Source organism: Filicampus tigris, chromosome 5 (genome assembly GCF_054856515.1).
Source record: "Filicampus tigris isolate MCC_2025a chromosome 5, RoL_Ftig_1.0, whole genome shotgun sequence".
Classification (NCBI taxonomy): domain Eukaryota; kingdom Metazoa; phylum Chordata; class Actinopteri; order Syngnathiformes; family Syngnathidae; genus Filicampus; species Filicampus tigris.
Window position 1 is genome coordinate 29,349,620 of NC_141221.1, and position 27,270 is coordinate 29,376,889.

The 27,270-nt window shown below is 42.8% G+C and overlaps 1 protein-coding gene across 5 annotated transcripts in view; it reads left to right on the forward strand.

Annotated features, from left to right (window-relative positions):
* The window catches only part of LOC147148030 (amyloid-beta A4 precursor protein-binding family A member 1-like), a 146,805-nt gene that overhangs the window by 91,526 nt on the left and 28,009 nt on the right, over positions 1-27,270 (forward strand). For 3 of the 5 annotated variants that reach the window (XM_086031200.1, XM_086031201.1, XM_086031202.1), the window contains exons 10-11: positions 8,307-8,486; positions 10,151-10,231. In XM_086031200.1, the coding sequence (XP_085887326.1) occupies positions 8,307-8,486; positions 10,151-10,231 (261 nt within the window). The remainder of the gene's footprint in view (positions 1-8,306; positions 8,487-10,150; positions 10,232-27,270) is intronic. The other 2 variants (XM_086031204.1, XM_086031203.1) reach the window with 1 other exon arrangement.

Sequence of the window (27,270 nt, forward strand, 5' to 3'; positions counted from 1 at the left end):
CTGTTGGCTCTCTTATACTGATTGAGAGTTTTACATGATTCTTTATTTTTTATGTGCATTGTTTTAATTTTCCTATTGTCGTTGAGCAATTGGTAGGACTATATTGTTAATAATATTTCATTTGTAAGATAAGTTAAGGGGTACATTTCTAAGTTTGACTTTAAGTGCAGCGTTAGGCCACTTCATGTTTTCCTGCTAGCGGAGGTCTAATGCAATACGCAGCAGAGTGATTGTGTTTAAGAAGCGGAATAAGTGAAATCTGATAAGTGAAGTACCTGTTTGTTCACCAGCAGGCCAAATTGGTATGTATGTTTTGTTTGTATTTATGTTTTTTATATATTTCGTGAAGCTCGGTTTATTTAAGTTTACACAATTTTGTCTCACCAGTTCTATGGTGTGCCTGTGGTGTAAAAGGAAACTAGGACCACAGTAAACATCAGTATAAAGAACTCTGTCTCATTTTGTGAACAAGCCAGCATATTACTGTTTCAATCGAATATGTAAAATTAAAATTTCAGTGAAGAGAAGCACTATTTTTAACTAATTAAGGCCCAAAACGCCTGGCTCAACAGCTCCCCAAACCTAAGGCCGTCTTTGGAATTACCTTTGAAAACCTGAAGTTTTCCCAGAAATTCAACACCTACAAAATAATTAATAGCGCAGCCCCTGTAGCAGACAGAAACATAATTCCAAAAGAATTTGAGAGCTAAGACATGTGGCCTTCACACAGACCCAAATTTATTCATCTTTACTGTTTCAATCGAAGAGGTAAAAATGAAGTGTCAGTGCAAGAGAAGCACTACTTTTAATTCTGAAAAATGGAGTGGTAATTACCATCCTCTTTTCTGTTACAAAGACATCGATATTGTCATTGTCTACAAACATATATCTTAACCATGTATCACGACTAGTTGTACTGGTTTAAAGTTCACAATTGCGTCGTCTATATCACTGCCGTGACTTATATCAGAGCTCCCGCGAATGATTGTTCCACCATTACTGCTCGAAAAAGTTCTGGATATTCTTCGACTACTCACGACACCGTCATATCTATTCTGGTGCATTTCATTGGTTAAGAGACCGAAAATCAAATAATAAATAAAAAATGACAAATACGCACTCCCGGCTTTAAGGTTAGAAAGATGCAATAGCGCTCCCAGCTCTAGTGGTAGAAACGTGGTTATGAGTTCCCCGTTGATGGACACGCTCACTTGGACTGAGCTGCTATTCAGCCTGGTTACTTTGTGCACATGCAATGGCAATAAAGAACCTTTCATTCCATTCATAAAGATCCATTCATCCATATAAATCTTCTCCACCTAAGTGCTAATTGTTACCAAGTGTGGCACCAGGTAGACAGGTCTCAATGGTGGCCCATGGAAGCAGACCATCATAGCCACACTGAACAGGCACTCTACCCTTCTGTGACTGAGGACCATAGTCTCAAATTTGGAGGGGCTGATTCTCATCCCGACCACTTCACACTCGGCTGGGAACTGCCTCAAAGAGAGATGACATTGCAGCTTGATGAAGCCAACAGAACCATAACACAAGTGGAAAGCCTCAACACCTCGACTTGAGCCTGAAAATTCTGTCCAAAAAGGATATGAAGAAAATCAATCACCAAGAGCAATCTTGACTGAGTCCCTCACTGGAAAGAAATTGAACTAACTGCTGGCAATGCAGACAAAACTCTGACAGGGGGTCTGACACTACATTCCCCCTCAGCACACAGGAATTCGCCATTTTGAATTTAGTTTAAAATTCGGTGTCACATTGACTTTAAAAGCTATCCAACAATATTCATCTTGTCTTCTTATTCGTTAAGTGAGTTTCAACATTTTTTTTGTTTCGACAATGACAATGATCTTCCTATTTTTGTGAAGAGAAAACTGTCTTACCGTGCTGACAGTTTCAGCTGTCACTGCGCCTTCCTCGGAGCTGTCACTGCTTCCACGTGCCGTGTCTAAAAACAGCTGACCGGGTCAGGGCAACCTTCAAAATAAGGCTCCCCGACCCGATCAAATCTGTGCTCCAACCCCCACCGCCGTTGGAGGATGGTGTCCTAAGTGTGTGGGAGCATGTAGGCCCCCTCGTCCCTTTTGATGGTGTTTTCTCCATGCCTCCTTATTTCCATGGCCTCCTTGATCCATATTTTGAGTTTATTGGTTCCTGATGTTATGATTCTCCCCTTCTCCCAGTCCATGGTATGGTTGTTCCTTCTGCAGTGGTCTGTTACGGCTGATTTCTTGTTCGACTTTTTGTTTTTGGGTTCTGGTGTAATGTCCTGCTGTTTCTTTTTCGCATTCTGTTTGATGTTCTTTTTTATGTGTACTAAAAGTTTGACGGTGGCACGGTGGCCGGCTGGTTAGCACGTCCGCCTCACAGTTCAGAGGTCGTGGGTTCGATCCCGGCCCCGGCCTCCCTGTGCGGAGTTTGCATGTTCTCCCCGTGCCTGCGTGGGTTTTCTCCAGGTACTCTGGTTTCCTCCCACATTCCAAAAACATGCATGGTAAGTTGATTGGACTCTCTAAGTTGCCCCTAGGTGTGATTGTGAGTGTGGATGTTTGTCCCTGTGTGCCCTGTGATTGGCTGGCAACCAATTCAGGGTGTCCCCCGCCTACTGCCCGAAGACAGCTGGGATAAGCTCCAGCACGCCCCGCGACCTTTGTGAGGATAAGCGGTATCAATAATGGATGGATGGATAAATGTTCGACCAATTTCTCCAATGTGTGTTTTATTGCATGTTTTGCATGGGATTTCGTAAATGATGTTGCATTTTTTGTCGGGTGTTATGGTATCTTTTGGGTGCACAAAGTTGTTGTCGTAATTTCTGATGTGATTTTATTGCAGTGTGTATTTGATGTTTTCTCATGATGCGTCGGATGGGTTCTGTGATTCCTCTGATGTATGGAAGTGTTATGATGTCCTTGTTTTCACTGTCGATTGCTGGTTTTGTTTTTGTTTTTCTTGCTTTTTCCCCCTGTTGGTTCTGTCTGGCTTGTTGTTTTCCTTTGTTGATGGCCCATCTGGGGTATTGGCAGAGTGTGGTTTTCTTCCTGCAATCTGTCATTATTGTCTGTCATGATGCTAGTTTGGTTTACTAATGAGAGTTTGTGTGCTGTGGGATGTTCTGATGTCCAGAGGAGGTATTGATCTGTATGTGTGGGTTTCCTGTGTATTGTGATTTTTATACTGCCGTCTTCCTTGTGGTAAATATTTAGGTCCAAAAACGAAATGGTCTGGTGTGCTTCTTTATGTGTGAATTGTATGTTCCCGGTGTTGTCCATGGTGTTGAGATGGTTTGTGAGTTCTTGTGTGTGTCCTGTTTTTGTTATTTCCAGTATGTCGTCCACGTATCGTTTCTGGAGTGTGGGTTTGTATTGCAACGGTGCAGTTTGAATGGCTTTTGTTTCCAGGTCCTCCATGAAAAAACTGCTCATAATTGCGGATAGTGGGTCTCCCATTGTAAAGCCTTCTTTTTGTTTATAGATTGTTGACCGGTATTGAAAATAGGTGGATTTGGCAATGAAATGTAATAATGATGAAATCTCGGTGACTGTCAGGTTGGTGCGTGCTTTGAGGGTTTTGTCCTGTTTTATTCTTTCTGTAACTATGTGTAGTGGGACATCTACTGGGGGTTTTGTGAACAGTGAAATTACATCGTGTGATATGAACATTTCATCCTTTTTGACTGTTATGTTTTGGAGTTCTTTTGCCAGTTGTTGTGAGTTTTTACAATGATGTTCTGTTTTTCCACGGACAGGGCCAATGATTTCTACCAGAGCTTTTGACAAATTGTATGTTGGTGATCCTATGCTGTCTACTATTGGGCGGAGTGGTGTGTGTTTTTTCTGTATTTTTGGGGTTCCATAGATTCGGGGAGTGATGTTAGCGGTGGGGATTAAATGGTTGTAGTTTTCCCGTGTTATTTCCAGAAGTGGTTTGAGTAGTGTTTTCAGCGTGTTCTTCTTTTCTTCTGTGGGGTTCTTCTTCAATATTTCATGTGTTGTTGTCTTGTAGCATAGTTTCCATTTGTTTATGATATGTGTCCGCGTCCATGACTATTGTTGTGCATCCTTTGTCTGCTGGAAGTATGATGATGTAGTCGTCTGTTTTAGTGACATTATTGACTGCTTTTCCATTTTTGTTATATTGCTTTTTGGGAGTTTTGATGCTTTTAATATACCTGCTATGGCACTGCGGAGGTCAGCTTTTTTTCCCTGTTCGTGAATTTCATGGCATGCCAGTTCTGCTGCTAATATGTCTTCTTCATGTGGAATTCTTCTCGGCGTGATGGCATAGTTTAAACCTCTTGATAAAATAGCTTTTTCTGTGTCTGTGAGTGTGTGTTTGCATATCCATTTTTCATTCGGTGGCCTGATGGTTTTGTCTTGTTTTTCCTTTTCATGAGTTTGTTCAATTTCCTTATTTGTCGTTGTTTTGTGATGTTGATTCCTGTTCGTAGACTCGTTTTAAATGCATGTTTATTGCTTCTTCCATGTTGTGGTCCAGGGTGTATTGTGATCCAAATGTGTCGCGTTGTTCCTTAATTTTCGTGTTAATGATATCTATTCTGTTTGCTGTGGTCCTTATTCGTTCTCTGACAAATGCCCTCTTCGCTTTATATATGATATTTTCTGCATTATTTATTTTATATTTTTCTTCTACGCGTTCGATCGCATATTTGTGACACTATACATGCACGAAACTCACCACGCTTTGCAGTCTCATCGGGCCTGGAAAAAATGTGATATTTTAAAGTCGGCGTAAACGACGCAAACAAAATGGCAATGTAGCGCCACCTAGAGTGGCAAAATAAAAACCTATCCCGGCCCGTTTGACCTAGGCTTTTGAAAATTGGCAGGCATGTGTAGCACCCCGAGACGTACAAAAAAGTCCGTCATAGCCATAATCTAGTGTACAGGAAGTGAGCTATGAATTTTTTAATGTCAAATTTTGGACTACTTTTGCACATTTACAGGGTGCATACTTTTGCAGCCATGTCCCGGCGGATTCATCCGATTGACTTTGCCAAATTTTGGATATACCATCTTAAGACTTGGGGCAACAACTGAGAACATTTTTTTGAGTTTTCGATAAACTATATGATGGGGGCGGAGAATCAAATTTGGCCAAATTTTTTTCCTTCTCCATACAGGAGAAAAACCTTAATAACTCCCCTGCACATGCTCCAAAAAATCCCAAACTTCAGCTGTACATAAAGAGTTATGACCTGAAGACATCTTTATGATAATATTCTGTTATACATATAGCGCTAACTAGTGATGACCGAGATTGTCATTTTTTACTTTTCTATTTACCGCACGGAGCCCACTGAACTAGTGCTCTCTGCTGAATATTGTGACTTTTCAGCAAAGGGCGTAGCCATGACGGTGCCGCAAAGTCTGATTATTCACCGTGACAATAAATGCTGTTTTAACTTGACTCCCAACTGTTTCATATTTGATGATAGCCAAAGGCTGAATACATCTACGAACTTATTTTTCATCGCAGTGCCATCTAGTGGCTGAAAGAAATAAATGAAATTTGTGATTTTTCGTGAAAAGGTGTTACCATGGCAACAAGCAGTTCGCCAGTAAAACAACGCTGATTTTGAGGGTCTGAACATTCATGAAATCTCACGAAACTTTGCACACAGATCAGGCCTGGTGAAATCATCAATATATTTTTATTTTATTGTATGATTTGTAAAAAAAATGGCTCGCTAGCACCCCCTAGATATGTTTTAAAAAATCAGCCCCGGTTGTACGTTTCACCTTAATCTACGAAAATGTTGTGGTATATGTAACAATTCAAGGCCTACAAAAAAGTCTCTTGGAGCAGTATGCTCAACCTAACAGTAAGTCCGCCGTTTTGAACTAAATTTAAAAGATGATATTGCCTTGACTACAAAAGCTGCGGTAACTGACCCACTTAATAATTTCTTCTCAAGACTTTTCACATTTGATGATATTCCAGGCCTGAAGACATTTACGAATTTATTTTTCATCACAGTCGTAGCCCCACATACTGGATAAAGAAATACATCTTTTATTCTTTGACGTTTTTCTCCTTGTAGGTTGGCCAGATTTCCCTCATATTTGTTGCGAAGAGTTTTTAGGCCTTCAACATGGTGCAACATGAAGTTTCTTTATTTTCATGAAAAGCTGTTGCCTTGGCCAAGAAAACAACGCTACATTTGAGGCTGAACCGAGATCTAGTTAAATAAAGTGGCACAACTACCAATGAGCTGACCCAATGAGCTGAAAGGGGGATTTTTCTAGTTTTTTTTTTAACTTGAAACTCATTTTATTATAGTACTTGACCTCAAATATGTACACATTGACATCAAATTTGTCAAAATTGTTATAACAGAACAAAAATATGGGCCTCTCAATTACATTCGGTAGCCTTTTTTTTATGTGTGTATTTTAGGAATCAGGTGTGATCCTGTGTGGTTATGTGTTTCTTAGGATATTTTTTTTTATGAACTGAAGGTGATTTCATGCCAAAGAGGTCCTTTGCATCATATGAATTGAAGTCAAAAGTCGCTATAATCTCACCAGTATGAATGATTGAAGGAATAATTTGCTTATTATACTAAATGAACAAATGTTTGGGAGAGTTGGTTTGTGGTATGTATGTGTATATGTATGTGTATATGTATGTGTATATGTATGTGTATGTATATATATATATATATATATATATATATATATATATATATATATATATATATATATATATATATATATATAGACTCTGTACTCTGGAAGAGTACAGATATGGGAGCGCTTCTGGATCCTCACAAGTGCGACATAATCGGGGCAAATAGCGCAAAAAGTTAGTCAATGAGACATATTGTAAACTAAATATAAGAATGATGTGAAAGTTGCTTGCAATGAAGAAATTTCTTCTGCTTTCTTCTAATAACCATCCGAAGAGAAATTGTGAAAAGAAGGGAAACTGGAAGATGGAGAAGTAGGGAGGCCTCACGAGGGCTTTGACAGTTTTTTATATCTATCTTGTGCAGCTGAAGGAATGCCTCCGATATGTTCCAGAAAATTGTTGATGTGACTAAATATTTTTGCAATTTAATACAGTTAACACCTTTTTGACACATGTACACAGTAATCTTTCGGTCACATGTACACACATAGAAAAAACAAGTTCACGTGTTTCCAACGGCATGCATGAATCCCCCGCCCGTTAAGTTGGAAACACCCATGTTAACAGGGAACCTCAAAACTAATAAAAAGAGAGGGAATGGAGAGATAAGTTTGAGAACATATGAGAGAAGCATTCTCCTCACGAGGACAACACCAATTGTGCTTTCTCTCTGTTCTCATCATGAGCTGGTAACAAGAATTGAGTGTCTTTCCTCTTCATTTGTACTGTGTTTATGAAATGTCAAATTGATGAATCTGACAATGATCTATATTGTATTTTATCATCTCTTTGTTGGGACAACAAATGGTTCCTGTTAGCAGTACAATACAATACAATACAATTTTATTTATATCGCGCATTTCACAACAGCTACAGCTGTACAACAACAAAAATAGCCATAATGCAACAAGTGAAATCAGTTATTGAACACAAAACACTCTATACAATAGACACCGGAAAAACAGCCAACAGTAAACACACCAAAATAGTTGTCCACTCAACTACACTTGATGCGTAGGTAGAAGTTCCGTCTACACGTCTCACAACTCAATCACAAATCTATGAGCAACTGTGTTGGATTTATGATTGACAGTGCAGTGGATAGATACAGTCAAGTGTTCTGATTTCTCTATATTTAGTTGCAGGCATTTGCCATTATTAAGTTCCACTATTATAGCTCAAACATTTTTTGGAGAGAAAATTTTACACGCTAAGTTCACTTGGGCCTAGAGCTTTACTATAACACAATATATACCGTAGTGCGATATATAAACATCTATCGTACTAAGTAACCTGCTGTAGTTGATATTGTTATTTTGATGTGTGGAATTGTTAGTTATAATAGCACCAACCACTTTGCAAGAGACTTGTCCACGACTTATTACAACACCACTTTGTGGTTGGTGCTATTGAAATCACCAAGTACCAGCTACTTTACTGTCATACAGTATTTGCCTCATTCACAAAACTATTGCTTTTATATTTACCTTGTTTTGTTGTTTTTATCATTTCTATATTGTAATACACTTTCATGTTATCTTTAATTTTGCACTGTGGTCAATTTCAGAGAGATTTTTTTCCCTGTGTGTTGACTAGAGAACTAAGTGTTTCTCCTGTTTTACCCCAACATGTAGGCCCAGCTCATTGGTCAGTCTATCGGGCAGGCCTTCAGTGTGGCTTACCAGGAGTTCTTGAGGGCCAACGACATTAACCCTGAGGACCTGAGCCAAAAAGAATACAGTGACCTACTTAACACTCCGGACATGTACAATGATGACCTCATCCACTTTTCTCAGTCGGAAAACTGCAAAGAAGTAAGACTGTTTTTAGTTAAAATATTGATTAAGTTGTACTGTACATGCATAAACAAATACTGTAGATTGTACAGTACCATAACGAATTGGAAAATTTGTTCAACAGGCACACATGATGTGAATCGGATCAGTCAGTCGCCTGGACTGCAGACTCTCTATTTTGAATCGTTTGTTCGTATATCGCAGACGGGTTATTTTTTAGGTTATGATTTACCTGATATGTTTCGGTGCAAACTTTTGCCTTCTTCAGCGTGTCACATGATGGTGTGTGACTCGTCTTTGTCAGCTGATGTTCAATGATTCGGTAAAACTTTCGCCTTCTCCAGAGTGTCACATGATGGTGTGTGATTCGTCTTTATCAGCTGATGTTCAATGAAGGCGTGACCCACCTGTTCAAACTGACAGGTGGGTACGCCCTCTGTTGTCGGTTCGCCACCTCCAGGATGCTGCTCCAGGTCATGTCGTCGGTGTCCTGTGAAAAACACTTATCTCCAATTTCGGAAACTTTTTTAATTTTCACTTTAATGTGATGTCTGTAACGCGGAAACATGATTAATGTAAAAATAAGAAAATTTTAAAAAATGGAGATAGTGTTTTTCACATGACAGCGACGATATGTATGCTCCATCATCCCTGTTGATGGTCTTCGGGCGCTGTTTCCTAATCTCAATAGCCTCCCTGATCCAGCACTGTGATCGGTGATGGCTGAGTTGTGGTGCTCCTGTTGTGCCTTTTCTTTTATTGCTCGTCTGCCAAGTTGCTCCTCACATTCATTTTTATGCTCCTTCTTTCGTGTGATAAAACTCCTTCCTGTCTCCCCGATGTATGTTTTCATGATTGCCATGGTATTTCGTATATGGTGTTGCATTCGTTTTCTGGGTGTATCTTGTCCTTGGGATGAACCAAGTATTTCACGTAGTGTTGTGTGTGGTTTGACAGGTGTGTTTGTTATATTTTTTCATTGCTCGTTGGATGCATTCAGTGTATGTATGGCAGTGTTACCACGCCAAGGTGTTCCTGTTTGTTTTCTCTTTTCCCCCTGTGTGGCGTTGTTTTTGTTTTTGACCTGTCCTGCTCCTTTGGTTATTGCCCACTGTGGATATTTGCATTTTTTCAGTGCATATTGTACAGGATTCAATTTACGAACGAGTTCTGTTCCTACACTGGTGGTGTAACCTGAATTTCCATGTATGTCGAATTTCACCGTTAAAGGGACACTTAACATTGGCACTTATATAATAGGTTTGCATGTAAAAATGACATCAGTACTAAAATGCCACCGCCATAAGACTCTGTAGTGATTTACCTTTTGGAGCTTGTTATTTTTTTGGTCTCAGCTGTCCACATCACGGGAGGGAGCCAAGCGTGGTAATATTGCTCGCTTTGTCAGTTATGTTGTCTAAAACGGTGACCAATCGCCACCAAAATGCAAATGCACATTACTACTCTTGTCCACTTCAACCTGTTAAAGTATAAAAGTATTCTGCACAATAGTTTGGATTTATTGACATAAAACATGATCTCAACCACAAAATCAAAAATACCATGGCGATCGCTTCTCCAATTACACTGGCTGAAGCGGACAAGAGCATGAATGCGCACACGAACCCTGACTGGTTTATATTTCAGACATTTAGAGACGCTAAACTCGTGTCAACTCTCAGAAGGAAGACGGCAGCTTGCAGCGAGCAGCAGGGCAGGCAGATTGGACCTTTATACCCCCACCCCCTTCCCTCCCCGGAAAGGTAGGATAACGGGATGGCTAATAGCAACAACTAGCTTCAGGCCGTTATAACAAAAGGCGTTAGCACAACAACATTAGCTCCTTACCCAGATAACAAAAAGACGTTGAATCAACGTTGAAATATGGTCATGGGCTAATGTTGAATCAACGTTTGATGTCTGACATTGAAAATAACGTTGAAAGTGCTTGTCATGAACGTTGATTCAACATTCATTCAACCAGATAATTTCAACATTGAAACAATGTTGAATCTTCAATCTTCAACGTTGATTCAACATTTATTCAACTATGTCATTTCAACATTGTTTCAATGTTGAATCTTCAATCAGTCTTCAACATTGATTCAACATTTATTCAACTAGATCATCTCAACATTGTTTCAATGTTGAATTTTGAGTCAGTCTTCAACATTGATTCAACCAGATCATTTCAACATTGAAACAAAGGTAGGATTGTCAATCAGTCTTCAAGATTGCTTCAATATTTATTACTACACCATTATCAACATTGAAACAATGTACCGGTAGAATTGTCAACAAGGAATCATTGGTGATTCATTTATAAATGCATTGAAATTACATTCCGAACAGATGACAGGTTACAACCCAAATTCCACTGAAGTTGGGACATTGTGTAAAATGTAAATAACAATACAATCATTTACAAACCATGTTCAAATTATATTTAATTCAATTATTTCGTAAAACAAATTTATCAATTTGAATATTACATATCTTGTCTTTGTAGTAGTCAATTAAAAATAGGTTGAACATAATTTGCAAATAATTGTATTCTGTTTTTATTTGTTTAACACAACGTACCAACTTCATTGGAATTGGGGTTGTATTACAAATAGTGAGCTTGATTTCACTGGTAGACAAGTTTAGAGCAACCCCTTCAGAACTAACAACAACCAAAAAGTAAGTGTTTGGCATGAATGAGGTATATTAAAAACATACAGATGAAGGTTGAATGTGCTTTCGTATGATTTACTGCAAGTGGTTCTCAACCTTTTTTTATCAATACATTTTTCAAAGGACCCCACACTTGCAACTGTCACATCTCAGCTTCCACATTTGGCGTGCTGAACATCAGGTTGAGACTGCTTTAATGCATTCTAACAAACAAACAAAAAGGAGAGACCATTCTAATTTTTACTATTTTTTTTGTACAAATATTACCATATTTTCTGCCTCGACAAGCAACTGCAAATAGTGGGCTTTCTGGCAATTATCATAAACGTCTCAATTTCGAACAAAACAGTTGAAAGCAGGTTAACATGAACAAAACAAACAGGAAAACAACGAATTAACTTTCCTTAATACACCGCCACTCCTCTCTGGTGCATAACGTGGCCATTTCTTCACAGTCGTGCTGAATTGAAATTCCATCAACTTGTAATCAAATTGCCGAACAGCCGCAACAAAAAAAAAAAGAAATTTGTTATAAATGTGTCTGTCAATCTATCCATCTAACTGAGAGAAAGAAAGAGAGGGAGACAGACAGAGAGGGTGAGAGAGAGAGAGAGAGAGAGAGAGAGAGAGAGAGAGAGAGAGAGTCATTTTTACTGTAGCCTACTAGACTGTCACTCAGCCTTAAGACCCAAGTAAATTTATGGGTTGAAATTTGTGCAACAAGAACCTGAATCTGGCTAATGTCATTTGAATTTGAATAGCGGAACTTGAATAATTGAATTGAACAACTGAATATGAATTACATACATTGAATTTTTATTGTTTAATTTGAATATCTAATTTTTAAAAATGAATCTGAATTATACATTTTGAATTCCTCACAAAAAATCTATTGTATATATTTTTCCATATTCATTTCAAACATTGACAACTATACTTACTATATATTTATCAGCAAGCGGAGCAGGTGGCGAGGATGAAAAACTCAAGGCTCACATTCTGTTACATGTGATAGGAGAAGATGCATTGGACATATACAATAGCTTTCAAATGGATGAATCGAACTTGAATGTGGCACAACTAATGACGAAGTTTGAGTATTTTGTACCTAAACAAAATGTGACTTTTGAAAGGTACAAGTGTTTCACACATGACCAGAAGCAAGGAGTACCTTTTGATCAGTACTTGGCAGAGCTACACACATTAAGCAAAACGTGTGAGTTCGACACTCTGAGAGACTCCTTAGTGAGGGACAGGATTGTTTGTGGTACATTGGATAATGCACTCAGAGAGAGACTGCTTCGAGAAACTGGACTTACGCTGGATAAGTGTGTCAGTATGTGTCGAGGAGCAGAAACCACCCGAGCACAAGCGAAAGAGCTACAGAGAGGTGAAACAACAGTGCATGCCATACATGAAGAACAACAAAAGAAGACATTTGCCAAACAGAAAAGCCAAAAAGAGAAATCTTCAGAGTTTAAATGCAGCAAATATGGAGGCAGTCACTAGCCAAGATCTTGTCTTGCGTTTGGAAAATCCTGTAACAACTGTGGAAAGGGAAATCATTATGCGAAATGTTGCAAGGCAGCTACAAGACTCAAAGTTCAAAATGAAGAAGATGACGACAGTGAGGAGTATATTGTGGATGCAGTGCACGCGTGCACAACTGAAAAAGAGGAATGGATTGTTCTAATCACAGTGAACGAGACAATCATTCCATTCAAGCTTGATACGGGTGCTCATTCGAACCTGTTGTCTTTGAAGGACTACACAACACTTACTAATAAGAGCAAAATTCATCCAGTAAAAACTTAAGTGAGTGGCTGTACTGGAGAACGTGTTCCTATCAAAGGTGGATGCATTGCTACCTTCAAACACAAAGATCGACAGATTAGGGCACAGCTACTGATCGTGGATATGAGTGAACAACCAATTCTGGGACTCAGTGCATGCATGAAGCTCAATCTGGTAAAAAAAAAAAAAAGTGTTTGTAGTGATTTCATCAGAGACAGAAAAGCCTCACTCATGGAGGAGTATAAAGACTGTTTCGTAGGACTTGGATGTCTTCCTGGACTGCATAAAATACACTTGGATAAAGATGTGACTCCTGTTGTGCACCCTTGCAGAAAGGTTCCTTTTGCGCTGCGGAAATAACTGAAGGATGAATTAGCACGAATGGAAAAACTAGGGGCGGCACGGTGGTCGACTGGTTAGCACGTCCGCCTCACAGTTCAGAGGTCGTGGGTTCGATCCCGGCTCCGGCCTCCCTGTGTGGAGTTTGCATGTTCTCGCCGTGCCTGCGTGGGTTTTCTCCGGGCACTCCGGTTTCCTCCCACATTCCAAAAACATGCATTGTAAGTTGATTGGATACTCTAAATTGCCCCTAGGTGTGATTGTGAGTGCAGATGTTTGTCTCTGTGTGCCCTGCGATTGGCTGGCAACCAGTTCAGGGTGTCCCCCGCCTACTGCCCAAAGACAGCTGGGATAGGCTCCAGCATGCCCCGCGACCCTTGTGAGGAGAAGCGGTACAGATAATGGATGGATGGATGGATGGAAAAACTAGGAGTCATTAAAAAGATTGATGAGCCAACTGAATGGGTCAGCTCATTGGTTGTTGTGCAAAAGAAAACAGGTGCTCTGAGACCATGCTTGAATCCAAGTGATCTAAACGAAGCAATAAAAAGGGAACACTTCCAACCAGAGAAGAAATCATGGCACAATTCGCTGGAGCCAAATGGTTCAGTAAATTATACGCTTCGTCGGGTTTCTGGCAGCTGAGGCTAGATGAGGAGAGTTTTCAACTGTGTACATTCACCACCCTGGAGGGCAGGTACAGGTTTCTTTGTCTGCCTTATGGTATCTTGTCAGCACCAGAAGTCTACCACAAAACCATACACATGACCTAGAGTGGAGACAATGATGGATGACATCATAGTTTGAGGCTCAACTCGAGAAGAACATGACGAAAGACTGAAACAAGTGTTGGACAAGACGAGGGAGGTGAACTTAGAACTAAACAAAGACAAATGTGAGTTTGGAGTGAAATCACTCACCTTCATGGGAGACGTTGTGAGTGAAGAGGGAGTGAAGCCAGAGAAAAACAGCAATCAACAACATGGAAAGACCAACCAACAAAGATGAGGTCGGACGGTTTCCAGGCATGGTCACCTACCTTGCCAAGTTCATTCCTCAACTGTCAACACAGTCAGCACCTCTCAGGAGTATTCTAGAACAAAAGAATGAATGGATATGGTCCCACGAACAAAAGCAATGTTTAAAAAAACTGAAAGCGACTCTGACACAAGAGCCTGTATTAGTTCTACGACCAAGAGAAGAGCACCAGGATTTCAGCAAATGCGTCACAGTATGGCCTGGGAGCAGTGCTGCTGCAGCAACATAAAGAGCAATGGTCACCTGTTGCATACGCGTCCCGCGCCTTGACAAGTACTGAATCAGGGTACGCCCAAATTGAGAAAGAACTGTTGGCAAGTTTGTATGCATGTGAGCGTTTCCATCAATTCGTCTACGGCCAGAGGTTTGAGGTGGAAACTGATCATAAACCTTTGATGTCCATCATGAACAAACCCTTGAATGACTGTCCGGTACGGATACAGCGCATACTAATCAGGCTGCAAAAATACGACGTGCACATGATATACACACCAGGAAAATACATGTACGCCGCCGATACCTTGTCGCGAACAGTGGACAAAGAGGAACGTGCAGATAGTGAGACAATCACAGCAATACAGGCATATGTGAACATGGAGGTGATGTCTTTGCCAGTGACTGCAGACAGAACAGAAAAAATAAGAAGAGAAACTATGGTGGATGACACAATGAAAAAACTCAAGAGTACAATACTGAAAGGATGGCCAAACTATAAAAAGGATTGCCCCACGGAAATACAAGACTACTGGAATTGTAGAGCAGAGCTCACTGTAGTGAATGACGTAGTGTTGAAAGGGAGCAAATTTGTTATTCCTCCCACACTACACAAACAGATGCTCCGAAAGATACACAAAGGACACCTCGTAGAAGGGAAGTGTAAACGTAGGGCTAGAGAAGTGGTGTACTGGCTGAGAATCAATCAGGATATTGGCCAGACAACAGCTTCATGTGAACTCTGTCGCACCTACAGACGAAATCAACAAGCTGAGCCGCTGATGACTCATCCAGTACCCCACAGAACTTACTACAAAGTGGGTACTGATCTCCTTGACTGTGGTGGAAAGAGCTACATAATAGTCGCTGACTACTTTTCAAACTATCCTGAAGTTGGAGCATTGCAGTCAATATCAAGCCAATCAGTTGTCAGCTATTTAAAGACTGTCTTTGCCAGACATGGCATCCCATATGAACTGTTTTCAGACAATGGACCCCAGTTCACCAGTTGGGAGTTCGCTGCCTTTGCCAAGAAATGGGGTGTTTCGACACTCCACGTCGAGTCCGGCATATCCAAAGTCCAACAGCTTGGCGGAATCCTCTGTAAAAACCGTGAAGAACTTATTGAAAAAATCTCAAGACAGAGATGATTTTCAGAAAAATCTGCTGATCTACCGTAGTGCACCACTACAAAATGGACTGTCACCAGAACAAATGCTGATGGGTAGGCGCATTCGTTCCAACCTACCAGTGAATGAAGACCTGCTGACACTCGAGAGCGCACATAGAGTACGGCAAGCGAAGGTCAAGCAAAAAGCAAAACAAAAACAGCTTCATGATCGTACGGCCAAACACCTGCCGGTACTGAAGCCTGGAGACGTCGTGCATCCGAGAGACATTCCGACAGGTACATGGAGCGAAAAGGGACAGGTGGAGGAGGAAGTTAGCCCACGTTCCTACAGAATACAGATGGAAAATGGACCGGTTCTGAGGAGGAACCAAAGAGATCTTCAACTACAGCAGACAGTAGAAGTCACTGTGACCCAGGACAAGGTTCTACAGGAGACAGCTGGATCTGCGGAGCTGGCTGGTCGTATGGACCCTGGCCCGACAGCAGTGTCTGCGCGACCAGCTGCTGAAAGTCTGTCTAGACCTAAGAGACATGTTCAGCCACCTAAGAGGCTTATTGAGAGTTATTAAAAAAAAAAAAAATGTCTGTAAGACTCGGTTTATGTTTTGATGCTTGAAGAGTTCAAATTATTCTATAAAAAAAAAAAAAAAAATGTATTTGGAGAGAAACGTTTATAAATGGAGTTTATATATGGAGTTTATGTATATATATATATATATATATATATATATATATATATATATATATTGAGATATATACACACACACACACACACGCACACACACACACACACACACGCACACATTTTGGGGTTGAAAATAGTTCTGTCCCTCTCAAAATATCCCTCGATCCTACACCATATGCCCCCCCACCCGCTGAAGGAGAAAAAAAGAGAAGGGCAAACATTGACAACATTGATTCAACTTTGACATTTCAAATGTTTTAATTCAACCCAAATCCAATGTTGATCCAGCAGCATCTATTCATCAGGAATCCAACATTGATAAAATTATGTTGAATGACCATCAATCTTCAACCGAAACCAAAACCAACCTTCTTAACACAAATACAACATTGATTCAACGGAATCTTTTCATCAGAAATCCAAGGTCGATAAAATGAATGTTTGCCGTCAATGTTATACATTAATGGCCACATTATGCCGCCGTCCCTGTGTGACCTATATCTTTGCTGCTGTAACAATGAAAATTTCCCCACTGTGGGATCAATAAAGGCATTCTTATTTTATCTTATCTTATGATGTTGAATCAACGTTGATTGACCATCAATCTTCAACCGAAACCAAAATTAACCTTCTTAACCCAAATTCAACGTTGATTCAACATCTTTTGCTATCTGGGTATTGTCCGTGCAGCGTGTGGAGGTGATCATGAGCCTGTGACTTCATGCTGCGGGGTTGCCTCCCAAGCAGTCGCGTGCATTGTCACCGATTGCATCCGCCAGTAAATGTCAGCAAACAAAATGTTCCAGTGAGGAGGCTGACTGCACAGCCGAGTGTGGCCGAATTGGAACGTACCGTTTCGGCTGTTACGTTCCACGGTAGGGGTGGCAACCTCTGGGTACCTTACGATACCATATGATTTGCGATTCAAGGTTCACGATAACGATTATCTCAAGATATGACAATACAGCGATTATCGATCTATTGGTCAGGAAATCAATCCACGATATTATACGTTACTATTATTCCAAATTGATGTTTTTCATAGAAAAAAAATCTTTTTTTGTACCATTACTGAAACACAATATTAAATTCAAGTGCACATTTTTATAAGCAAATATATGTCTTCCTTACAGAGACACTTAATTATTGCAACAGTTCTGCAAACAAAATGAGTCTTAACTCATTCTATCCCAATGACATATGTATGTCATATTTATACGTCATTTCACAGTGGGTCTGAAAAAGTCTGGTAGTGAATGAGTTAGACACTATTGTAGTGCAACATGTCAGGAACATTCCCCTTCTGTTGTATTTATAAACAGTGACAATTATGTAATATTGCTGTAAAATGCAAATCTACTGCATAGATTTGCACCTGCACCTGCACCAGTGAATATCCGGGGAACAGATGTTGAGAGGGTCTCAACTTACAAGTAACTGGGTGTTCATCTGAACAATAAACTGGACTGGAGCAACAACACAGACGCCCTCTATAGGAAGACTCAGAGCAGACTCTTCCTACTCAGGAGACTGAGGTCTTTTGGGGTTCAGGGGACACTCCTCAGGAACTTTTATTACTCGGTGGTTGCATCGGTCATTTTCCAGAGAGTGGTCACCTGGGCAGGTGGCGTCTCGGCCCAGGACAAGAAGTGGCTGGACAAACTGGTCAGGAGAACTTGCTCTGTCCTGGGCTGCTCCCTGGACTCTGTGGATTGAGTAGGGGACAGGAGGATGATGGCCAAGCTGTCATCAATGCTGGACAACCCGGACCACCCCCTCCAGGGCGACTTGGCTCGGAGCCGAGCCCCCATTGTTTACAGCCGGAATCAGCTGTTAGCACTCCGTGCTAACCATGCGCCGGCTCCCGGGGCGAGACCCGATATCCCCCGTGAGCTGAGGAGGAAGAGACGGGGATCTCGTGCGGGGGTTAAACGCCGGGAAAGGAGGAGACGATACCATCCCGTCCTCCCGTCTGTTATCATGGGGAATGTTAGATCGCTCCCCAACAAGATGGACGAGCTAGCGGCGCTTACCCGGCACGAGAGGGACTTCCGGGAGGCTATCCTGATGCTATTCACGGAGTCGTGGCTAACAACGCTAACGCCGAACCCGGTCGTAGAATTGGACGGCTTCCAAATCATACGTGCGGACAGGACGCTGGAGAGTGGAAAGAGGAAAGGAGGAGGGCTGGCTGTGTTTGTGAACGATAGATGGTGTAATCCTGGGCACATCACGATTAAGGAGCAGCTTTGCAGCAGGGATATTGAGCTGCTAGCTGTTGGCATGAGGCCATTCTACATCCCGCGAGAGTTTAGTCATGTGATCGCGGTGACCGTCTACGTCCCACCAGCTGCCAGCAGCGACACAGCCTGTGATGTCTTGACTGCAGCAGTGAGCAGGCTACAAACACAGCACCCAAATGCCCTGGTACTCATCTCTGGTGACTTCAATCATGCCTCCCCTTCCTCCTCTCTGCCTTCATTCACACAGTATGTCACCTGCCACACCAGAGACAATAAAACACTGGACCTTTTCTATGCCAACACCAAGGAGGCATACACATCACTGCCCCTCCCCCCGCTGGGCAAAGCTGATCACAACCTGGTGGCTCTCCAGTCTGTGTACAAACCTCTGGTCCGCAGGCAGCCAGCTGTGACCCGCACGGTTCAGAGATGGTCTGGAGAGGCTGAGGAGGCCTTAAAGGACTGCTTCAGCACAACTGTGTGGGAAGTATTCAGCGATGCTCACGGGGAAGACATTAGTAGTCTAACGGACACTGTTACAGACTATATAAATTTCTGCATGGAGAACACCATACCCACCAGGACAGTAAGGTGTTTCTCCAACAACAAACCCTGGATCACACCAGACATAAAAGCTCTCCTGAAGGAGAAGAGGAGGGCTTTTGCGTCAGGCAACATAGAGGAGCGGAGGACTGTGCAGCGCCAGCTGAGGAGGAGGATCAGAAAGGGGAAAAGGTCCTACAGGAAGAGGATGGAGGAGCAGCTGCTGCAGAATAACGCCAGGGGAGTCTGGAGGGGCCTGAAGACCATCTCAGGCCACGGAAAACCCAAGACCCGGACTGGGGGGGACCTGCAGTGGGCAAATGAGCTGAATCTCTTTTTCAATAGGTTCGATCAGATGCCTGCCTCCACTCAGTCTCTCCTGCTGCAGTCTCCACCTACTCCTCCTGCTGGTCGTGTCACCCCCTCCCCTCTTTTCTCCACAGTCTCCACCTCCCAGCTACACCAGATAGCCACCACTCCTTCCTGTCCAGCCTTGGCCTTCACAACATCTCAGGTGAGGAACCAGCTGAAGAAGATGAAGGCGAGGAAGGCAGCGGGTCCAGATGGCATCAGCCCCCAGCTCCTCAAATCCTGCGCAGACCAGCTGTGTGGAATTGTCCAGCACATGTTCAACCTGAGCCTGAAGCTAGGCAGGGTCCCCCAGCTATGGAAAACATCCTGCCTGGTCCCGGTGCCAAAGACCCCCCACCCGAAGGAGCTCAACAGCTTCAGACCAGTGGCGCTGACGTCTCACCTGATGAAGACCCTGGAGAGACTGGTCCTTGTCCACCTGCGCCCCCTGGTGAGCTCCTCAATGGACTCACTCCAGTTCGCATACCAGCCTGGCATCAGTGTGGATGATGCCATCATCTACCTCCTCCACACTTCACTCTCCCACCTGGAGAAGGCGGGGAGCACTGTGAGGATCATGTTCTTTGATTTCTCCAGTGCTTTCAACACCATCCAGCCCATCCTACTGGGAGACAAGCTGGAGCGGGCGGGGGTGGCGCACCACCTCACCACATGGATCCAGGACTACCTCACAAACCGGCCACAGTATGTGAGGACACAGGACTGTGTGTCTGACGTGCTCCTCTGCAGCACGGGGGCCCCACAGGGAACTGTCTTGGCTCCCTTCCTGTTCACCCTCTACACCTCGGACTTCAACTACAACACCCCTACCTGTCACCTGCAGAAGTTCTCTGACGACTCTGCGATTGTCGGCCTCATCACAGGCGGAGATGATTGGGAGTACAGAGAACTTACTCAGGGTTTTGTGGACTGGTGCCAGCAGAACCGCCTCCTGATCAATGCGGGGAAATCCAAAGAAATGGTGGTGGATTTCGGTAGGCGCCAGCACTCTTCACCTGCACCAGTGAATATCCGGGGAACAGATGTTGAGAGAGTCTCAACTTACAAGTACCTGGGTGTTCATCTGAACAATAAACTGCACTGGTGCGACAACACAGACGCCCTCTATAGGAAGAGTCAGAGCAGACTCTTCCTACTCAGGAGACTGAGGTCTTTTGGGGTTCAGGGGACACTCCTCAGGAACTTTTATGACTCGGTGGTTGCATCGGTCATCTTCCAGGGAGTGGTCACCTGGGCAGGCGGCGTCTCGGCCCGGGACAAGAAGCGGCTGGACAAACTGGTCAAGAGGGCCGGCTCTGTCCTGGGCTGCTCCCTGGACTCTGTGGACTCGGTGGGGGACAGGAGGATGTTGGCCAAGCTGTCATCAATGCTGGGCAACCCGGACCACCCCCTCCAGGGCACCCTAACAGCACTCCACAGCACCTTCAGTGACAGACTGTTACACCCTCGCTGTGCAAAGGAGAGATTCCGCCGTTCCTTCTTGCCTGCTGCTGTCAGACTATTTAACAAGAACATTGTGTAGTCTCTACAAACTGGCGGTCATTAGTGCAATTGTGCAGTCCTGCACCTGAGCTCATATCGTGCAATACCCAATATTCCCCACTACTGTAATACCGTGCAATACTCAACATTCCCCACTACTGTTAGTCTAGTTTTATTTTTATCCAATGCTGTTCCTTATATTTCACTACAGCACTGCAGCACTGTCACTCAGAGTATTTTTTCCTCTGTACTATGTACAGGCCGAAATGAGTGTTCCTCATATTTTTTATGTAGATGTAGGTTGGTGTGTATACACATGTGTATATACACATGTTACTGCGTATATCTACATAGGTTTGATTCTAAATGTTTGCCGTCAATGTTATACATTAATGGCCACATTATGCCGCCGCCCCTGTGTGACCTATATCTTTGCTACTGTAACAATGAAAATTTCCCCACTGTGGGATCAATAAAGGCATTCTTATCTTATCTTATCTTATCTCACCCCCTCCAGGGCACCCTAATAGCACTCCACAGCTCCTTCAGTGATAGACTGTTACACCCTCACTGTGCAAAGGAGAGATTCCGCCGCTCCTTCTTGCCTGCTGCTGTCAGACTCTTTAACAAGAACATTGTGTAGTCTCTACAAACTGGCGGACATTAGTGCAATTGTGCAGTCCTGCACCTGAGCTTATATCGTGCAATACTCAACATTCCCCACTACTGTTAGTTTTATTTTTATCCAGTGCTGTTCCTTACATTTCACTGCAGCACTGCAGCATTGTCACCTACTTAGAGTATTTTTCCTCTGTACTATGTACAGGCTAAAAAAGAGTGTTCCTTTATACTTTTTATGTAGATGTATGTTGGCGTGTACATACATGTGTATTACACATAGTTACTGCAAATATTTACATAGGTTTGATCCTGAATGTTTGCCGTTAGTGTTATACATTTATGGCTACATTATGGCGCCGTCCCTGTGTGACCTATATCTTTGCTGCTATAACACTGAAAATTTCCCCACTGTGGGATCAATAAAGGCCTTCTTATTCTTATTCTTATAGCCTCTACCTGCAGATTTAAAGGGAAAAAAAGAAAATCAAAGAATAACTTTAATGTAAGCAATGTTAAATCCAACAAACTTTTGCAATGTGCGCATCATTGTGGATTTCATGCAATTCACGGGTTTCAAGCACGTCTGATTTGAGTTCCCAATCACTGATAAAATGCGCGGTGGTGGCAGTAAAAGACAGTGTGTCCCTTGATGTCCATCCATCGCAGGTAAGACCCACTCGTTCTTACGACTCGAGTGCATTCAATACCGGAAGCCCAGTCTCTTCCTACAAAGTTGTAATTGTTTTCTCAGTGAAATGTTTTCGACTTTATTTCATAGTATTTCGTAGCGTGGCACGAGAGTGCGCATCATGTAGCGAAAACCACCATTCTCAACTACACTGTACGGACGGGGATCGTTGTAAATGGTCGACTTTGTCCCGGGAGAATTAAAAGGGAGTTTTGTTTGCAGTAGAGAACCCACGCTGGTCTGGCCAAGATGCAAATCTAACAGTCTTTGGGTGACTTTTTGGCTTGCGACTGGTGCTGTGTGATGCCGCTGTAATATTCGGCGTGTTTCAAGTGGACCTTGTTTTGTTGAGACAGTGAGACAGTTCTTGCGTATAGAAAATTCCTTCGCCAGCTTCGTTCCATCCGTACTACTGTAATGTCCAAAATGTAGCCACACCTTTTGTATGATGCCGGCACATCTTTTAACTTAAATCTTTCGCGTTAGGGTTAGAACATGTTCTCTCCCGTTGTTTGTTTGTCTTCCGCCCGCTTCCTGGCCGCTCCTCTGTGGCGCGCCCCTAGTGGACCGCCAAGTAATTGCCCAATAAGCAAAGAACAATTAAGGAGTCTTTACAGCGGCCGTATATTAATTTAAAATATCGATACTTGGCGGAGGCGTATCGATTAATCGATCGGAAGACAAAACATTGTGATGTATCACCATATCGAGATTTTGTCACACTCCTATTCCGCGGCGTGTTGTCGGTCGAAAAACTATGGCCATTCCTCATCCAAATAAATGTGCACGTCCACTCATTCCCACTTCATTCTCTGTAAATATCCTGACTGGTGTTAAATGCCTCACTCGTCCTAACCGTGATCGGCAAAGAAGCAGTGTTCTTTTTTTTTTTAAACAGTGTGCGCTGCTCCCAGCCTAAATCTATGTAGCTCTGCTCACTTCCACATTTCCTCATTCTCATATAAATCAGCCACAGAGAGGTCAAAGGGACGGTGGGATTGTCAGGGTTCCGGGAGGACCCGGAACCAAAGCAGACTCTAAAAGCATAGACTCAGATAGTGTTTTGAGCAAAAAGGGTTTATTAGACAAAAATATGCAAGACCGACAAAGTGCAACTAAGGCGCTGGTATGACAAAACCAGGAAAACGAGAACAACCAAAAGAAAGAAAGAAAGAAGGAACGAAAATTGTTTGTCGTAAAAAGACAATATCACACCAATACAGATACAATACAATACAATACACCAGATACAATACTTACTATGGCAAAAAACTTGAGGCAACAAAAGGAGCAAAATACATGGCGAAAACATGAGAGGACATAATTCAATACTTGGTGCTATGGTCACAAGCAATCAGAAGAATAATCTGACAAGGAGTTGTCTGCTTGGCAGTCCTTAAATAGTCCATTGATTAAGATTACAAACAGGTGCGCTGCAGAGGATCCACCTACTGCCCCAACTGGAGCAACCGGGAACAACAAAAACAAAACATGACCACAACAAGAACAGACCATGACAGGGATGGCCATGTTTTTATTAACATCCATCCATCCATTATCCAATCCGCTTAACCTCACAAGGGTCACGGGCGTGCTGGAGCCTATCCCAGCTGTCATCGGGCAGTAGGCGGGGTACACCCTGAACTGGTTGCCAGCCAATCGCAGGGAACACAAGAGACAAACGTCCGGATTCACAATCACACCTAGGGGCAATTTAGAGCGCCCAATCAACCTACCATGCATGTTTTTGGAATGTGGGACGAAACTGGAGTACCCGGAGAAAACCCACGGAGGCACGGGGAGAACATGCAAACTCCACACAAAGGCTGGGGCCGGAATCGAACCCACAACCTCTGAACTGTGAGGCGGCAGTGCCAACCAGTCGATCACCGTGCCCGTTTTCATTAACAAGTTCATTTTATATATTTTTTGATCAGGAAAATGAAAAGAGTTGGCATTTTCTATTTTATCCATTCATTTTGGAGAAATTAGGAAATAAGTGACTCTATGAATAACGGCCCTTGTTAATGAGCAGAATGGCCGCCCTCGGCCCCTACCGTTCCGTTCTATCCTTGTTTGGCCGGAATCACGCGAGGAACCGATTGGAAATCATTGTACTTTCACACGTGACTTCAGTGTATGGACAATGTTTATTAACTACAACTAGTGAAACATACAAGAAAATACGACGATATGGCAAGCCTAAATAAATGAGGAAAAAAAAGTAAAACAAATATCAAAAATAATTGGGAGGTAAGGGCAAAATAGGACGTCTGATAGATGAGCTTGAGAGGGTATAAGGATGACTGAGTGAATGTGGCGGGCTTTATGAAATGCACAGTTTGCTAGCAATTTTGTATGCATCCACTGAAAAAGCCCTGTAAAGTTACAAAGTGGTCACTTATGTTTGCGGAGTCTCACGTGAGTGAGCAGGAGGAAGGACCATTCACTTGTTTGCGGATAGAGGAACAATTAGGGAAAAAGTAAAAGAAAAAGGAGGCAGCTGGGAGCGGGACCAAAAGCATGGTTGGGTTCTCATGTGGCCCGGCCACTGCGCGGTGTTGGGCTTTGCCAGGATCACCCAGTGGTGCCGAAAGGGGGGCAAAGCCGGCGTGTGGCTTCAGCTTTTGCTCCCCAGAGCCAGATTATGGCTCATCTGCCACATATGCATGATGATGGAAGTTGCGAACCCAGATCCTCAACTTTTGCAGGTCGACCGCTGGAATTTTCCGGGCAAATTGCGCGCGTGTGGGAGCGCAATCAAAAATGCAGCCAAAAAATACAAAATTGAGGTGTGAGAGAGAGAGTTGGTTGAGTCGCCAGGAGGATAGCAACAGGAGGGGGAGCGAGAGAGAGGGCGTTTGGGAGTGAGAGAACGTTGGAACAACAGAGAGAGAACAAAAGGCCAGACCTTTTAGCTCCTAAAAAAAGGGGAGGTGGTGAAGTGTCCGCCCCCCTAGCTCACATCTCAGGTGAGCCTCAATTCATGACATTAGCCCCTTCTCCACCAACAAGCCCAGGTTGTTTGTGTCTCCACAGCGTCAAATAGTTCTTGGTAAATTATGTAAATGAGCGTTCTATCTAGCATTCTATCCCTGTTCGACCGGAGTCACGGGAGTAACCGATTCCAAACCATCCATCCATCCATTATCTGTACCGCTTCTCCTCACAAGGGTCGCGGGGCGTGCTGGAGCCTATCCCAGCTGTCTTTGGGCAGTAGGCGGGGGACACCCTGAACTGGTTGCCAGCCAATCGCAGGGCACACAGAGACAAACATCCGCACTCACAATCACACCTAGGGGCAATTTAGAGTATCCAATCAACTTACCATGCATGTTTTTGGAATGTGGGAGGAAACCGGAGTGCCCGGAGAAAACCCACGCAGGCACGGGGAGAACATGCAAACTCCACACAGGGAGGCCGGAGCCGGGATCGAACCCACGACCTCTGAACTGTGAGGCGGACGTGCTAACCAGTCGACCACCGTGCCCCGATTCCAAACCCTCCATTGGAAATCATTGTACTTTTATTGCTCTTAACGTCCAAAAACGGCGATCAATTGGCACCAAAATTTATGTGGACATCTCTGCTAATGACCACTTCAACATATCAAAAGGATTAACCTCTCCGTGGCTGATTTATATGAGAATGAGGAAATGTGGAAGTCAGCAGAGCTGGGATGAGCACACACTGCTTCTTTGCTTAAAAAAATAAAAAAATTAAAAAACACTGCTTCTTTGCTTGAAAAAAATAAATGCTTCTTTGCTGATCACGGTTAGGACGCGTGAGCCATTAAACACCAGTCAGGATATTTACAGAGACTGACGTGGGAATGAGTAGACGTGCACATTCATTTGGATGAGGAATGGCCCCACCGTCCCTTTAAGGTCAACTTGGATACATCTGTCATATTGTAAAAAGGTAATATCTGCTGAAACCCAGACTGGGGAAACGAATTCAAGACTGACAATAAGGTGGAAGCAGTGGAACCAGTGTGACCAATCCATAGAAGAGTTTCGGCAAAGATCGCAAACCCTAGATGGTTAAAAGAAAAAAAAAGCTGTGGGATGTTGGATAGCAAAATTTCTATGTATTGTATTATTCTTGTATTGTATTATTTTATTTTTGTTTGTGTGGTATTTATGGAAACAACCCAAAGTTCTAAATTGACCCATAAGGACTGTGTAGTGTGCATGGGGCCTAGACCATTGTTAACACCAGTTAACACCAGTCAGCATTCCACAAAACTGTGTTATCAATGTTATGAATAATACTAATCCTAGTAATATATGTATGATTTGGGACGGTGTGTTTTCCTGGGACTAAAGTTGATAAGCACAAACCTATTTTTTTTCCACAAAGGTAGCTTTCTGGAATTTTACTTGTACAAACATTACTGGTGGAGTTAAGCGTTTAGGAAATCTTACAGCACCACTGTGTCAGGTGTCAATTGTGGTAGAAGTTGATTTTAATCTGCAACCAAGAGGGGACATCTGGTGGTGGTGTGGAGATGCTAGACTTTTGATAAGTTGCCGAAAATGTAACAGGCCTTTGTGCCCTAGTGACTTTGTTATTACCTGTAAGAGTGCATCCAATGTCTATACAAGAGTTAACAACTAGTTTATTGACTGTCATGCCAGAACAATGGCAACGAAAAAAAAAAAAAAAAAGAAGCAGATTGGCAGGGCCAGTGATGTTCCAAGTGAGTACAAATTAGTAGATCAGATATCGGCAGGATTTAAATCCTTCCTTTGTTGGTGGTGTACGATCAACAAGAACGTAGACAGGATCAATTACAGCCATTACAACATACAAAATTTGGGCAATTGGACACAGAGTGGGTTTGAAGCTATGCACAAACAGTTATCAGCCACCTCATTGATGGCATTCCAAAACAGGATAGCTGTTGACATGTTGTTGGCTGAGAAAGGTGGAGTCTGTGCTATATTTTGGAGAGCAATGCTACACATTTATTC